Source organism: Ipomoea triloba, chromosome 2, assembly GCF_003576645.1.
Source record: "Ipomoea triloba cultivar NCNSP0323 chromosome 2, ASM357664v1".
In the NCBI taxonomy this organism is placed as follows: domain Eukaryota; kingdom Viridiplantae; phylum Streptophyta; class Magnoliopsida; order Solanales; family Convolvulaceae; genus Ipomoea; species Ipomoea triloba.
Genome location: NC_044917.1, coordinates 6,927,061 through 6,943,651, shown reverse-complemented (window position 1 = coordinate 6,943,651; position 16,591 = coordinate 6,927,061). Strand labels below are relative to the sequence as shown.

At 35.4% G+C, this 16,591-nt stretch overlaps 1 protein-coding gene across 1 annotated transcript; it reads right to left on the bottom strand.

The window, feature by feature from the left end:
- Positions 1–7,389: 7,389 nt before the first annotated feature.
- Positions 7,390–14,635, bottom strand: LOC116010289. The gene is made up of 9 exons (XM_031249626.1): positions 13,587–14,635; positions 13,173–13,418; positions 12,765–12,978; positions 12,541–12,650; positions 11,787–11,986; positions 9,570–9,673; positions 9,061–9,248; positions 8,783–8,982; positions 7,390–7,827 (listed from the first exon to the last, which is right to left on the bottom strand). Exons 1-9 carry the CDS (start codon positions 13,837–13,839, stop codon positions 7,606–7,608), a joined length of 1,737 nt encoding a protein of 578 aa, XP_031105486.1. The 5' UTR covers positions 13,840–14,635; the 3' UTR covers positions 7,390–7,605.
- Positions 14,636–16,591: the final 1,956 nt, after the last annotated feature.

Genomic DNA, 16,591 nt, shown 5'->3' with positions numbered 1-16,591 from the left:
TCCATTGAGTGAGCCATAATAATTATGTTTGATTATATGGTCTTTAGCAAAATTTAATAATTTAATTTTTCTATGATCTTTTGAAAATACTATTTCAACTTTACTAAATTTTATCTTTAGTAGTTAAAATATGGTAAAATATATAAAGTTGAATCAATGTAAATATAATATACTAAATATTGAGTTTAATAATCTAAATTATACCTTAAATTATTTCATTTATTTGTTTATCACTAGCGACCTAATACATATTTCTAAATCTTATAAAAAATTGTGATACATAAACAAAAATAAAATAATTCTTTTTAATCATGAGCGGAAATGCGTAATAGAGAATCTTATACAATTCAAACTTCTAGAAGAGTTGAATTGTATTTATACTATAATGCAAACTCATATCTATCTCCAATGTGGGAGGCAAATTATACAATAAACCAGGGTCTACCTTACATTGTAGACCTTTGTTTAAAAATAATTTTAACATGGCGTTTGGTTGGGAGGAATTACAATTTCATTCTCATTTAATTCTCACCTAATTTCAAATGCAACAAAATTCTTCGTTTGGTTGGAAGGAATTACAATTCCTTCATTTTCATGGAATTATAATCTCATGCCCCCCTAGGATTCTAATTCCATGGATTTTAGGAAGAAAATAAGGTATTCCTGAGACAAAATTACCCCTCCTTTTTTTTAACCTAAAATTGATACATGACCTTCCCTTCTAAATTATAGCGTGTATTATTCTTCGATTTCCCTTTGTTTATTTAATTTAAATCTTTATATGCAACAACTATTCAAAATTTGCATTCTTTATATGCGTTATTTAGTTGAACACATTCTATACCCAGTACATACAGTTGACAGTTTTTGTAGATGTAGCTATCATAATATGTGTTAGCAATTATCAAGTTATTTGTTTATATGTAAAGAAACTGTGAACTGTAATTACAAAATGTGTTAACTGAATGTACATAATTTTTTTTATCAAGGTTTACAATGCAATATGAACATTGGTCCATGGTATAAGTGTATAACAATTGAATGTGAGAAAGATGTTACTTAAAATCCCTTATAGGGCCCAAGCTCTATTTTTTCAACTCAATTGATATACTTTGAAAATTAATTGTTTTTATTTGATCATTATCTGTTTTGGGTGTATAATATATCAAATTAAACATCCTACTTATAAGAACTCAAATCCACTTTTGATCGTACCCAATTTGAAAGTAGACCCCATATTACCTTAAAATGATTATTTAAAATGTTATTTTAGCTAATTTTCTAATATTATTAAATAAAATCAGTTAAATTAGGGGGGAATCATAGAATAAAATCAATAAATACTCACATTTTGAGATATGCACCATTTTTGCATTCTAACAAGTGCAAACAAGTGGGGTGGGGAATTGATTCATTCTATGAGGAATATGCTGACCTAATGCGCCTCAAAAAATTCATTAGAGAAAAATTATAATATAATAAGTTGATATTAATTACTTTGAAAAGTGAATATTAGATTATCAATATCATCCATTTACCCTTCATAAAAATCATATTCCAAATTCCTCAACTTCACATAACTTGAACAACAAATATTAGAAAATCTTGTGAGGTTTTACTATCCACCAACAATAAAAATCTTTTTGTAAAGGGTCAAACATGATTCCCTTCCAGTAGGATTGCCTAAAAGAATGGCACATAATGACCTAAGAAATATTTGTCCTATATGAAATGAGAAAGGGGAATCAACTTTTAACTTCACACATACACCTTTGTGCTTATTCTAGGTATAAGTTTGGACATTGACAAAAGTAGAAATTGATAAAAGTGTTTTTGATTGACAATTGTGACATTTGGATTAGAATTTAGAAATCAACTGCAAAGAAAGAGTGAGGAAAGACTTATTAAATGTGCTTTAACCAATTTGTGGTTGTGGAATAACATGCAGGAACCAAAATCTTTTTAATGATTCACTATTGAAAGAATTTGGAGCATGATAGAGGATTTTACTAAAGTAAACAAAGTTTGTCACTGTCAGGTGCTGAAAGCATGAATTGATGATAGTTTTGTCAATTGCCTGAGTTTTCAGGGTTTTTTTGGCTTACCAATTGGTGTAAGCTTTGGGTTCCAAAATGCTTTTGCTTCGCAACTTATAATATAAACCATGGTTTACATTGCATTGTCAGAGTCTCATTTAAAACGACATTCAAATTATGTACTTGCAATTAACATATTATGTACATTTCGCCAACATATTATATACCTGTAAATAATTTTTACATTTTATCTTTGACGTCTTTTTTTTTTTTTTTTCAGATATGAAAAGGCCATTAGCATTTTGGTTATATCAACTAAATTATTTTTAAAAAATCAACATGCAATGTTACAAAAATTATTTTTACTATTTTTTTTAGGCAAAAACACACTAAATATAAATACATTATAGAAGGCAAGCGACGATACTATATTTTCTTATTAAAATCAAAATGAATTGAAATTTATTACAATTAAAAAATCATGTGAACTAAAAATAAACTTGTAGTTTGTAGAGTTTTACCTACCCGTTATTACATGACAAATTTTATGTGGATCATGATCTCAGTAGCAGCATCAACCAGGTAGAAAAACGACGTTGTTTGAAGTTCTTTCCGTTAACAATGATAGAAGGCAAACTCCGTTATGGTTTATATAGCAAAATCTCTTATTATTCAGTTTCATTTCATTACCACATGATACTGTAAAATACAAACACCAAGGAAAACCGGAAAACACGATCTTTTATTAGCTCAAGGATCCAAACCCGGTTACAAGTCAAGATGTGCTCAAAGTGCTCGGCAGGTCGGCAGTGGGCTTCCCTACTGTCCGAGCTCACTTTAAGTCTTAGTTTAGAAACAGCCAAACAGATCCTCCTCTCTCCTCATAAATGCACTATTTATAAGGGAGAGAAAGTGCGGTTGCCGGACCTCCGGCATGGCAGGAACGTGGCGCGCATGCGCCCGCCTCACTCTTTGCCCAAGCGGGAAGGAGTACGTGGCAGTCCTTGGCACGCCGCGTCGTGAGCCCGTCGGGGGCACTATTCGGCCCGTGACGGCCGAGCCCACGTCAGCCTTCCAACCAACCGAGTCCCCGACCGCACAACCTCTGACCGGCTCCGGAGTGCATCCGACCGGTTCAGGAGTATATTCACTATCACCACACTACTAAAGTATCATTATAATTCAACTACAATTTTATTTGACAATATACACTCAATATGTGAGACATGTTATTTAATTTCATTCTATACACAGTTTAGTTTCATTACGACACTACTAAAGTATCATTCTTCTTCAACTACAATTTCATTTGACAATATACACTCAATATATGAAACTTGCTATTTCGTTTTTTATACACACTATAGTTTTATTACAACACCACTAAAGTATCATTTTAATTCAACTACAATTATATATGACAATATACACTAAATATGTTAGACATGCTATTCGATTTCATTTTATACACAATTATACCAAAACTGACTTGGAGGTGATGCTTGCCCAGCATTCATAATTATCCTTATCTCACTATTAATATCCTGAAATGCAATATGATCTAATCCGACCTTTTCTACACAATGAAAAGACATTGCATTATATTGCTACCATAGTCACCTCTGCATTATTCCTAAGCATCTGCTATAAGTAATGCAGATCAATGTATGTACGGGCCCAACAAATCTGAGCAATTTCGCAAAATTTTATGGTGAAATCAATCCTATTGTTAAAAAACTAAAAAACTGTCAATTGCATAGTAGAGGTACTTCGATTCAATCTGGCATATGCTTCTGTCACCCAATTTAAACATTGAAGCCTTCCGCGCGAAGGCATTTGCGATGAGCCTCTATCCATTTCTTGCAAGCAGATTCACCGTGCTCCACTATGCATTCATCCCTTAACTTCTTAGTGTCGGGGCAAGCACAACATATCTTCTTTTTTGGCTTAGAATCAGGCCCCGTGGACGTTGCTGGGCTCTTGTCTTCTGGTGATTTTGGTAAAGCTATTTCACATGATGAGCTTTTTATTTGCACTCCACCCATTGTGAAGATAGCCTGAATGATATCGATATTTAATAAGAAAATAAGAGCGATGCCTAAACAAGTGAGGTTTTTCAAATAGAAGCACAACCATCGAATGCCAAACTAACAAGTAACAAGCAAACATCTATAACAGTAAACAGAACAAGAATGTATTTATACAGGGAAACCAAAAACACATATTTGAATGTATACTTTATCTTTCCAGCATCCGAATCTTATATCTCTTTTGTGATATTTGTATGACTTTTTGAAACTTCAATGCATTGTTGATAGTAACCAAAATGCACTTTCATTCAAAGGAAAAATCAGCACTTATTCTGGACAGATTTGAGTAAAGATTGTTTTGAGATCGTCCGGATTTACTCAAAGGAGCCTTATGAGTAACCCAGTTAGAGAAAATAACTGCCAGTGGTTAATCTGATTCTAGAACATCAAAACTCCTCATTGCCCGGGGATGAAATTAGATGCAAATGTAGTAGGTGTACATGGCGACAAATGGTTCTGAAAGCAATCGAGATCCTATTACATCCACGAATTCATCTTTTGGCATTACAAAGATAAGTGAACTTCTTAAGAGAAACCGAGCCTAACATTAATAAATCTACAACCACCAAAAGATCACAAATCCACAATCCCTGGGGTGTGAGTGGGGGAATCATTGAAAAGCACCCAACTTTTACCATTACTTCAACTATCAACAAAAAAGGATGAACCTTTAGCCTTAAGAACTCAAATTGTAACCCAAGAAGATGCATGGTACTAATAGAAAATAATTTACACTTGCTTCAACTTCATCTTACAGAGACTACTACTTTGTCCACCTGTTCTACTAAGATTCATAGATATTCTAAAGAGAGTGGGTGTTATGTGCTTTTACAGCATTTTATTGACTATGATCTAAGCACTAATCTCAGCATCAATGTTAATCCTTTCTTCCCAGCAAGAAAGTAACTAGACAAATCAGGAATTGCGCAGAACTACAATCATATTATTTGATTTTTATCCTGTTTTAGTATATGAAGCATTGAAACCATCAGCAAAACCAACCTTCAACAAAACCATCTTTTGCACCTCTGCTTTGGAATTCCATGCAATAAAGTAGGAGTTCAATAAGCAGGAAAAAAAATCATAACTTCAACAATAACCTTGTGCCAATGACCTTGTGGTCTAGTGGCAGAAAGTGTCACTCCAAAATGGGAGAGGTCATGGATTCGAGTCTCGGGATATTGACTCTTTTTGCTAGGTTAAGAAGGTAGTATGAATAGGTACTACATCTCAAATAAAACTTCAACAAATAATTTAAATAAAAAAAAAAAACAGTATTGCATCATAATTTCAACAAAATTACAATATCGCAATGCAATTTCGAGGAGGAAAAAAGAAAATCAAATCCGGAAAAGGAAAATTTCAGGTGAATTAATAGAATGGGAGATACTCCAACAATTAAAAGAAAAGCAGTATGCACAAATAACTCATGTTCTTCAGATTAAAAAATAAATAAAAATATAATTAGAAAAGGACCAAAAAAGAACCTTCTTTGATGTTCTGCTTCAATCTTGCTGTTCTTGAGTTGATGGATGGGTCGACTAATACAGCGTACGAGCGAGGCGGAGAAAATTTTATGGTCAGAGGCTTTACATACAAGGTTTCTACTTTCTAGGGCCGACTAACCGACCTTTAGGCTTAAGTGTGAAATGTCATATTCGCCCCAACATTTGTAATAGGAAATAGAAAATACATTTTTAATCTCTGAATTGTTTTCTGTTTTAATTTCTAATTTATTATTATTATAATTTATAATATGCACTCTTAACTTTTAAAAATTTACAATTTTAACTTGTGAAGTAACAAAATTACTAAACTTTATTAAAATTGATAATACATGGACAAAATGCATGCATTTTTTGTTTTATATATAAAAAAGCATTAATAAGGAGCTTTTTTCTCCTAATATCCATAACCATTGTTGTTAACCGTCTTCTACTCTTCGTATGTTTCCTTTTCAAAGCTCTGCTCTTCTTTATCTGTATCAAGTGATTGCAAAACCAATTTCTATCTCCATCACATATCAATTGAGGATTATTTTCTAATATGTATTCTCTGAATCTAATTTTAAACTGTATAACTTTACACCTTGATGTATATAACTTTTCACATAAAAGTGCATAACTTTAGACCTTATGTGCATAACTTTTCATTTTGGAGAGCATAACTTTGAAACTTCAGATCATACCTTTAAAACTTAAGTTGCATAACTTTTCACAGTAGTGCATAACTTTAGACTTTAGGCTGCATAGCTTTGCATTTTGGGAGCATAACTTTGAACCTTTAGGCCAGGTGTATAACTTTAAAATGTAAAGTGCATAACTTTGTATGGTACGGTGCATGAATTTAACTCATAAGGTGCACAACTTTGATTCCTTGATTGTCTCATATTAAACCTTAGAAATAACGACTTTCACCCTCTGGGCTCTGCTCGCTCGTATACGCTCCGACCCAGACATATGAGCCTTTCCTTACCAGCATTACGAAAAAAAATTGAAATAATGAATCAAGATCTAGATGGAGGGTTGGTTTGGTCGCAATACTTCTTCGTGAATCTCTAAACAAAAATTTTATTTTAAGTCCAAATACTCATAAGTTTAGGGACGCCTCTCGTTCCTCTTCGCCCATTTTAAAAACGTTTCCCCCCCCCCCCCCCCCCTCCCAGCATTTCTAGAAACTCCAGGTCGCGATGCTGTTTCTCCATAGTTTTCGTGGTGCACAACTTTAAAGCTTAGGGAGCATAATTTTTCAGCTTAAGGTGATAACTTTAAAGCTTAGCATAACTTTGATCAGGGATGGTTTGGAGGAGATGACTTCGCCTGAAGTATTAACTTTCTTCTTGCTTGTGAGTTGTGAGTGATCGAAGATGGTTCGAAAATGCAAAGACAGAGCATGTAGCAATGGGAGACTGAGTGGAGAAGATGACATAATGGAAAAGGTTGCTTAGTTTTGCTTTAGATTTTTTTATTACTTTTTTACTCCTCAGTGTGCGAAATTGCTTTGAATCAACCGCCACTTTAAATTCACAATCAACGGATGCTTTGATGACCATTAGATAGATGATTGAGATTCAAGCTCATGTTTTACCTAGGACAATAACCACACCTGATCTCTCTCTCTCTATATATAATTTAAATTCGATTCCTCAATAGTTTTCCAAGAACCAAGCATACAAGAAATTAACAGATTTCAATGGCAAGGCATACCACTGTATGTCTGTATATCCTCAATCTGTTTGGTAAAATTTTAAAAAGGCAGCACCATTTGCAAGAGGAAAATCAATGAACCTATTATTTCAATTAATTGGTATCTACAGTGTAAACAAATTGATATTCACATTTCACATCATCAAACAAAAATTAGAACTAATGTCTTTTCCGTGTAAGAATACTCTATCAAAATTGTTCTTCCCTTGCTGCTCAATATAGACAAAAAAACAAACAGAGCAAAGATTTGACTTTGCACAAAAGAAAAAAGAATCAAATTGATGTGTTCATTGTGTTGTTCCTCTTTCCAGCTCCAATTTTCCGATGCCGCCTAGAACCAGACTTCCTATCACCTCTTCCGCGCCTGGGGCTTTTCCTAGCTGAAGATTTCACAGCCACTGCTGACCTATCACGAACCAAAGCTGGTGGAGGATGAGAATGAATTCTTACGGTTGCCTCTTGAGCCCTTTGCTCCAGTAGATCTCTATGATATGCCTGCAAAAGTTTGAATGCAGAGACTGAAATTTCGGAAAGATATAGGCATATAGCATTGCACTGGAACGAAAGTAGACACAATTTCACTTCTGAAACATATAGCTCCAAGGACAGCATAGAAAGTAACTTACAGTCGAGAGAATTCAACAAACATGTTCTACTCCTTGATCAAGTTTACAGGACCAACAACCTCATTGTCTATAAATGGTTCTTAGATTGAAAACAAGTTCAACCAGAACACTGACAAGTCATTTGTGTGTTGTAAAAGAACATACTCTTATACTAAGAAATGCTATCTATGTACACTTTTGACTCCAAAAAAGAAATATTGAATACTTCCAAATCATTATTCATTAGTAGTGCTCCTCTTACCACTATTCCTAGATACTGATAGTTAATTATCTGGTTCTAAACTGGTAAACAGAACAATCTAATAGAGCCAACAGTTAAAAGCATCAATAATCTGGGGGGAAAAAAAAAACAAAGAGCCACTCCTCTAGTAGTCAAATAAATCTAACTGTGCCATTCTCACCCTATTCAGTATCATGTACACAACAAATGTGCATCTCCTTCCTTCTGGAATCCAGACAGGCATTTATGCCTCAGAAGTATATGTGTTGTATATATAATATTTATATAGAGTGGGGTGGGGGTTTGTAAACATCAAAAGGACAACTGAACAAGCAATTGTACAAACATTTAAATAACAAATTTCATAAAAAGTGATAAGCGGGTAAAGCATTAGAATATACTTACTCCCCCTCCCCCAAAACACCTGCCTATCTCCAAGGTTCCAGTGAGGGAAGGAGAGCAGGATGGATGACTACAACTCAGATGTCCCATACTAGGCCTGACAGAAACATCAGAATCTTTCCACACAGGTCTAAAGAAAAGGGAAGAAAGCTAAAACACAAAGGAAAGAACTAATTTCCATTTTGGGATAGAAAAAGATTACCTGTAGCACAAAATTTCGCCTTTCACAATCCAAAAACATATTGACTGTCCAGTTTGTTTTTGCCATCACTCTATCCCTTACAATGGAAAAGCTCAACTGGTCCCGGGAGGTAAATCTATCAACCTCATTGAACCATAAACAGGTAAAGAGATTTGTAATAGGAATATGCTCCCTAATGATTACACATCCTTCAGGAACATCTGCAGAAGTTGGATAAGGAAAGAGTAAGTTTTGAGACACAAATAAACTGAAAAATAAAAAACAAGAGAGTGACCTACCACTTGTTATAGGAAGCTTAGCCTCAGAATATCGCGTTAAACCCTCCCGTTTATAAAAATTGATCTGGTAATCAATGGATTCATTATTGTACTTTCCTGCAGCTTTATTAGCTTCAGCTTCTTCAAATACATCAAACCGTCTATAATGCCTTGAAATAGCAAAAGTAGCATTCTCTCTCCACAAAAACCTGAGCATCAAATGAAACAAAAAATTGTTAAAAGCAAATGCTTTGGAACAAAAAGAAAAGGGGGCTGGGGGAATGAATCTGAAAAGTTCCTGATTCAGCCTTCCGTAAGTACTGCAGGACGGAGAATCCAAGAATGTGATATGCATGAAACTTTACAGTAAAAGCTTAAACAAAATACTGTATAAATTGAAAACAATATTACTAAAATTTTAAAAAATTATAGATGCCCTAACCATCACACACGAGCTCTACCAAACCAAAAGAACACTCTTCAGCACATATGAAAGATGAAAGGCAAATCAAGTTAAAGAGCTGACATGCCTCTCAAGAATTTGGTATGGATCCACCACAAGCTGAAGCTTTCCATCAATCCAAATCGAGTAGCGGACATTTGGAAAGAGCCTATGAAGTAAAAGTTTTGGTACCTGCCACACACAAATGCTCTGTCATATGCAATTCAAAGACCATAAATGCTTATCTTTTTCCATTCAGTTGATTTTATAACTTAATACATTCTGTGCTGAGCATCCCCTGAAACTTTGGATCACCACCTTTTCTTTGCCCAAGCCTTTTCCAGTCAGATATGACACAGGTCCTTTTATTCAAAGAAGTTCACTTGAGTTGGCTTACAAAGAAAACTAGGACTCAAACTGGCCTTCAGATGACTTTTTCTCACTGTGGTTACTATAAGGGGGTATTTGGTTCACAGGATGTCAGGTTATCTTAGGAAACATTAGATTTATGGGAATGTCAGATTTCTAGGAAGTAGGAACATGCTCAAATTGTATTTGGTTAAGATTGGAGGTATAAAATATTAACATGTTAATATATATTCCTTTGTCTGTGATTTTTAAAATTATTAAAATAAAAAATTTATACAAAAAATGAAAAAATAAAATAATGTCTCCACCTGGAGACAAAGAGTGAGAGAGGTGGAGACAAATGGAGACGCACAGTTTTTTTGTTTTCTTTTTTTGTTTTTTGTTTTTTTTTTTGGGTAGAGAATGAGGAAAAAAAAAAAAAAACTAGCTACAATGCAAGGTAATCTTAAATAACCTTAGAAAACCAAGGGAATCATACACCCTAAAGAGAAGAGAAAAAGTTGCGTGCCGCATTCCCTTGGAATATCAAATAACATGAGCCAAACACTTGTTAATTGTTGTATAATCTCATATTACTTGTTATAATCAAAGGTTAGGCCAAGGTCACTCAATTGGGTTATAATGCACATAGGCCAAACCACACTAAAAGACTGAATCCAATCAATTAGCTAGTCTAACCCGTGGCCTTATAAACCCATATGTTCTCTCTTATTTTTTCAATGTGGGACTCTTAACATTACTTAAACAAAACACCCCTTAAATTTGTTGCTTCTTGTGGTTTCTAATATAAAGGTTATACGGTATTCGCCCACTCTGGCTATTCTACTGACGACTTTTCATAAAAGATACAGAGAATTCAAATACATGGTAGCATCTTGCTAGATCATCAATGTAGACCCTAAGGCTACCCTAGTTACAGTTTTGTAGCTCTTTCGCTGCAGTGTCATCCCCATGTATTATTCACTATTATGTTTTAGCTTGAGAAAAAAAAAATTTACATACAAAAACACTAAATATTACAGGGTTTCAATAGAAACACATCAACAACGAAAGAACAGTCACTGGATCTCAGGATTGCTATTCATCTAATAGCATGTGAACAGTAATATCATTGAGCATTAAGGGTGTGTTTGGTTGACAGGTTTAGTTATCAGGAATGGATATCAAAGTCATTGTTATTGTTTGGTTGACAGGTTTTTAGAACACTACTATGGATTTTGATTACCCCATTAATTGCAAAATTCATTCCCTAATAAAATAAGGGTTACATTTCCCTTCCTCCTCCTCTTCCCCAACTATTAATAATCATTCCCATTCCACCCTACTACCAAACATGCAAAATACTTTCACCAAAACCCATTACCATTACCAAGTATTTAATACCCATTCCAATTCCAATTCCCATGTGCGAACCAAACACACCCTAAATGATTATTGACTTTGGCACAAGAAAAAAATGTGCAGAGGAAAAGTAATTGGGTGCTTCTTCAAGGTGATTAGAGTCTTAGACAAAAATGCTATAGTAACTAATTTGAACAGTCAACACCAATACGACTTGTGTTGTCAATTAACTTATGAAACAACATTTGTTCTAAAATGGTTAACTGATAGAGACCCAAAGCCAAAACAATTTCATATGCTCACTGTAAAAGGATAAAGGGTCCATTAAAAAGAACCACATTTTCTTTCCCTATGAAATTCAAATGTTCCAGGTATAATCACATCTTGCATACTCTTTTCACACCAGTAGGTTTCTTGAAAAGTGATTCAAAATAAAGCAATAAGATAGCAACAAGGTATTTTTCAAAAGAAGTTATCTATTTAAGATCCATTCTGTAACCTATCCTTAAAAAGCAGTGTATGTGCCAGGCTGCAAAACTTAGCATTTTGAAATACATTGAAGGAAGAAAGAAATATATGAAATAAGTGGACAAACCTTCCCATTGCGTCTTGCATCAGTGTAAGGCACATTGCGAACTAGAATTATCCTCCACAGTCCAATCCTATTGTTGCGGTCTAAATGACTAGAATTCCTCAAAGATGCTTCTGTCTCTTCATCAACAAACATGTAGAAGGGAATGGTTTTTCTTGCAATGTGACTGACATTCCTTGGTTGTTGAATCACATCATAGTTTCCTGTGGACAGTTTATGCCAGCACGTATAAGCAAAAAGCAAAGAAGCAAACCATTCCTCCTGTGTTTAAGTCATGTCAGGCATCTTATGCTTCACATAAGTACCAAAACACCATTTGAGTGATTTGACTAGAGTAAAACAGAAGTGAAACTTCAATTACTATTTACTACTGCTTAACAACTCTAACAAGATCTTTACAAAAATATACTGTTCAATAAGTGATCAAGCAAGATTATTAGATTTACTCAATCATCTAGTTGTAGAGGACACCTAAAAAACTAGGAAAGAATTTCCTCTTGGAATACAAATATAGCATGACATTGAAAATTTGGACCTTTGCCAAAAATGAAATCATGACAAAAGTAATAAAAGGTAGAAACATTATGCGTTGTAGAGCATCACTTTTTAATGTGTTTACATTTTGGTTTTCATATACCACTCCATTTAGCATTTTACTATTCATTAGCATTTTAGGTGTTCATTACACCATCAATTCCGAAATACCATAAACAATTCTACAATGAGACTCTCAAGTACATCTTCTGATCAACAATACCAAATATGGCCGATGCAACAATAACTTCATGGAACTCCTCCATCTCCCTTAGATCAGAAGCATCAATGTCAAACCCAGTTCGATCTCCAGGTTTACATCCTTTGACAAATCTAACAAAAAATAAGTAAATAATTAAATAAATAAATATAGAAACATATTTTGCAAATATGGAAAACAATCTTGAGAATATCAATTTATAATGAGAAGAAGGGTGCATCTTTTACCCACAGTGTACCGTCATTGATTCTTTTATGTCAAAAGAATCGTTCCTCTGCATCAAAGAAGGATACCCACCAAAGTCTGAACCTCCATGAGGCTCACTCTTTGTAGGATTTATTTCATGAAAATAAGTTAGATGTTGAAGCACAGATGATGGTGAAGGAGCTCTAGGCATTCTAGCTATAGCCTGGTCCACTGGGAGATAGCATACAGGGCATGCTGAAAGAGAGAGAGAGAGAGAGAGAGAGAGAGGGAGGGAGAAGAAGAAGAAGAAGTGAAGAAACTATTAGTCACATTTTCATACAGTGCATGACGCCAAAAATGAAAAGGGGATGCAAAATTTAGAATCTAATATTTGTATGTATCAATGTCATTGCAGCATCATTTACAGCAAACTTCTAGGTAAAACTTACGGCGTGGTCCAATCCGCTTCCTCTCACCAGGTGGAGGAGGAGGAAATGCAAAATTTCTGCATGGATGAGTCATAACAGCAGTAGAGCCAATAGAAAGCAGTGCGACAGATGCATTGGAAGAAGGCATCTGGCTCTTATTTTCAGCACAGGTCACAGCCTTTCTGGTCAACAGTGAAGATACATAATATGTTTTACTCCAAAACCTTTCTTCGAAGTCTAAATGTGAGCTTCTTCTCGATACATCCTCTGTAGCAATACATCATGCACAGCTTATATGAATCAATTGCATAACCATTAAGAAAAGAGATAATAAATTAACGTTAATAATTGCGCCTTACAAAAACTAACTGTTGAATCAAGTAATAAGGAAATGAAAAGGAAAGAAAAGATAGTCATTATAGTAAGAATTCAAACCTTTATTAACTGTCAAGAATCCTGTCGTAAAAACCAAAAGTGCAAATGTAATCAAAATTACCATCCCCACTTGTCTTCGAAGTACAAGTCTGCAAATGTAGGGAAGAAACCTCTCCTTCTCCCGGGAACCAGAGAGTGACATCTTTGGAGGCTTCCGCAAAACAAATCCATGTTGAGCATGCAACACCCCATTTTGTGCCTGTGGCAATGATCCATAGCTCCCAGTACGAACACCCAATGATCCCCCAGTCATTGTACATCCGACCACAATATATCACCCTTCATTTTGTTCTTCCTTAAAATACCCCTTCATTCACTAAAGCCCACAAGTCTTCACGATCCTAAAATATTCCGGAGTCCAAACTATCCACTAACAAACAGTATCTCAAACAAAGTACCACCAAGTCAATGCTTAAACTTGAAACAGCACTTCAAATTACCATTTTTAAATTTGATCACATGCTATCCAATGGTACTCAATGGAGGAAGAGTTACAAAAAAGATTTAACCCTACACTCTTCACCTCGTCCTCTAAAACATAAAGGACCATAGCTGAGATTTAATACACCAACATTCTCTCAAAATCGCGATCTCAATGTGAAGTGACTAAATACGAAACTGAATCACCAATTGAACCCCACATTCAAAAAATCGAAACTCGCTTCAATAATGCACAATCTAAGCTACAAACACAAGGCACTCTGGATTTCAGCAGTCTAATGCACTAAATTCCCATCGAATGAAAAACTCAGGCATCAAGGCAAAGCTCAGCAGGTTTCATCAGCAAATTTAATACAAACTCCGAAGCCAACTCCAAATCTGGGCGCAAACAGATCAAGCCCCGGAAAATCAAAACACAAGCAAAAGAGGAAAATTGAATCACCTGTATTGCAAACTGATTAGTGAGCAATCTGAGAGAATGCTATTTTGAAGATTTTACGGGAATCTGGCAGCCAGCGGTTTCTTCGTCTCAAAAGGGAAATCCTTCGGATAGTGTTTGCTTCCTAATTCGGGCACTGTTTGCACTTCGCTCCTAATTGGTGCACTGTTTGCACTTCGCTCCCTGGGCTTTTCCATTTTTCTGTTTTGGCATACAATATAGTAATTTCCTTTCCTCGGGACCCAACTCCCCGTCTCAATAATTTGCCGTCTCCCAGCTGGAGTTCCCGGAGGGAGAAATTTGAGAGGGAAATAGGGGCTTTAAAACATTATCTACCAGGGAATATAAAACCCTAATGCTGCCTCCCTTTTCTCTCTAAAACAAAAAGCTTTTATCTGCTGTTCAACTTCGGCTTCCACCGCCGTCCTCCGGTCGGAGCTCTAATGGAGCTTTGAGCCGGCGGTTTTGGTCACCTTTTACGTTTACTCTCGCTCTTCTTCCGCCCCGACCACCGTTGCAGCTCCGTCCGCCTCCGACCACCGCCACAGATCTTATTCTTCCGTTTTCTTTCCCTTTGAATAAAATAATAGTAGGTAGGTATTGGGGTTTGTGTTGGTAGTCTTGAACTCCCAACCCTACTTTGGCTTTACCACTTTTTATTTTCTCTATTATTGTGTTTTCCTCTCGTTACTTTCACGGGCTTTTTCCTCTCGTTACTTTCACGAGCTTTTCATTATCATTAGCATAAATCATTTAGTTTAGTTTCGGCAAGTGTTGATCTTATCATGGGCGAGCAAAAAAGAATGATGATGAAGACCCAGATCTTTGATGAAGCTTTAAGCTCCTTGAAGGAACATAGCTTCCTAGTTATGAAACAGTCTGCGATTCAAGTTTTCTATAGCATAGTTATAAAAGTTGTTTTTATGTCTGACTGTAAGGAATGATTTACCATTTCATTGATCGTTGATATAAACGCTTTATGTTATGAATTAATGGAATAGTTACGTTTACCTTAAAAAAAAAACATTATCTACCAAGCCTTGAAGTTGCAAAATATATCAGACCAACACATTATAGAGGCTCAATAATCCATTTGGGCCCAAGTTTAATGAGCATTTTTTTACAGTAACGATTTTTTTCATTAAAAAGGTCGAAATAAAATACCACTCAATAGAACCAGGCAAAGAAACGACTTCCCTAGCCACTGTGGGAGGCACGGTATGCTAACCTCTTAACAAAATCAAAGCTCACGTCAACGAAATCACTGGAAGTTTCCTTAATATCGGTGATGATAGCCCCAAACTGACTCTTCTAGCGGTTGGCTAACTAAAGCATTAATCACCCTCCGCGAGTCAGTCTCCATATCCACCATGTCAATCTCCAAACTTTTCAATCAGCTAAGGGCTTCCTTAATACACACAACTTTGACTTTCTTGGCTTGGAAGACTCCACTACAAGGTACCCCTTTCGCCCCGATAAAATCCTATGTTAGGTTTCAAACCCTTTAATGAAATAAGAACCAAATAGGCATCAAACATAATAAACACTACTATCCAACCCATAAACTACTTTACTCACTCGTAATATAAGAACAAAGGACATGAACATTCATCAATAACACAATCCAACAATGTAATAAGCAAATAAAGATGGAAAAATAACTTCAACAAACTAGAATCCGAAAAGATAAACACAATAACAATATAATATAAGCTAAAGCAATAAAAAAAAATACTCAAATGTAACAATACAATGGCAATAAAATAGTTAAGGAAGATAGAAAATACCCTGCAAAATCCCTACAACTACAATACTCATATGGCAGCTCTCTCAATGCAAAAGGAGAAAAAAAATCTATTTATAACATATCTCTAGGGTTTCAGCGCATGTGCACCGCATGGGCGTGCCACTGCACGTGAGGTTGCATGGGCACGGCACGAGCATGATGTGTATGTGTGGATGACAAGTCGCGCCTGTTGTATTATGCACAGGCGTGTCATCGCCTATGCGTGACTTTGTCTTCACGCCACGTCCTTTCTAGATCCGCTCATTTGGTCGTTTTCTTCTATAAGCCTCTCAACACTAGTCAAACAAATTGATGAGTTTTAATAACTCGGGTGGCCCG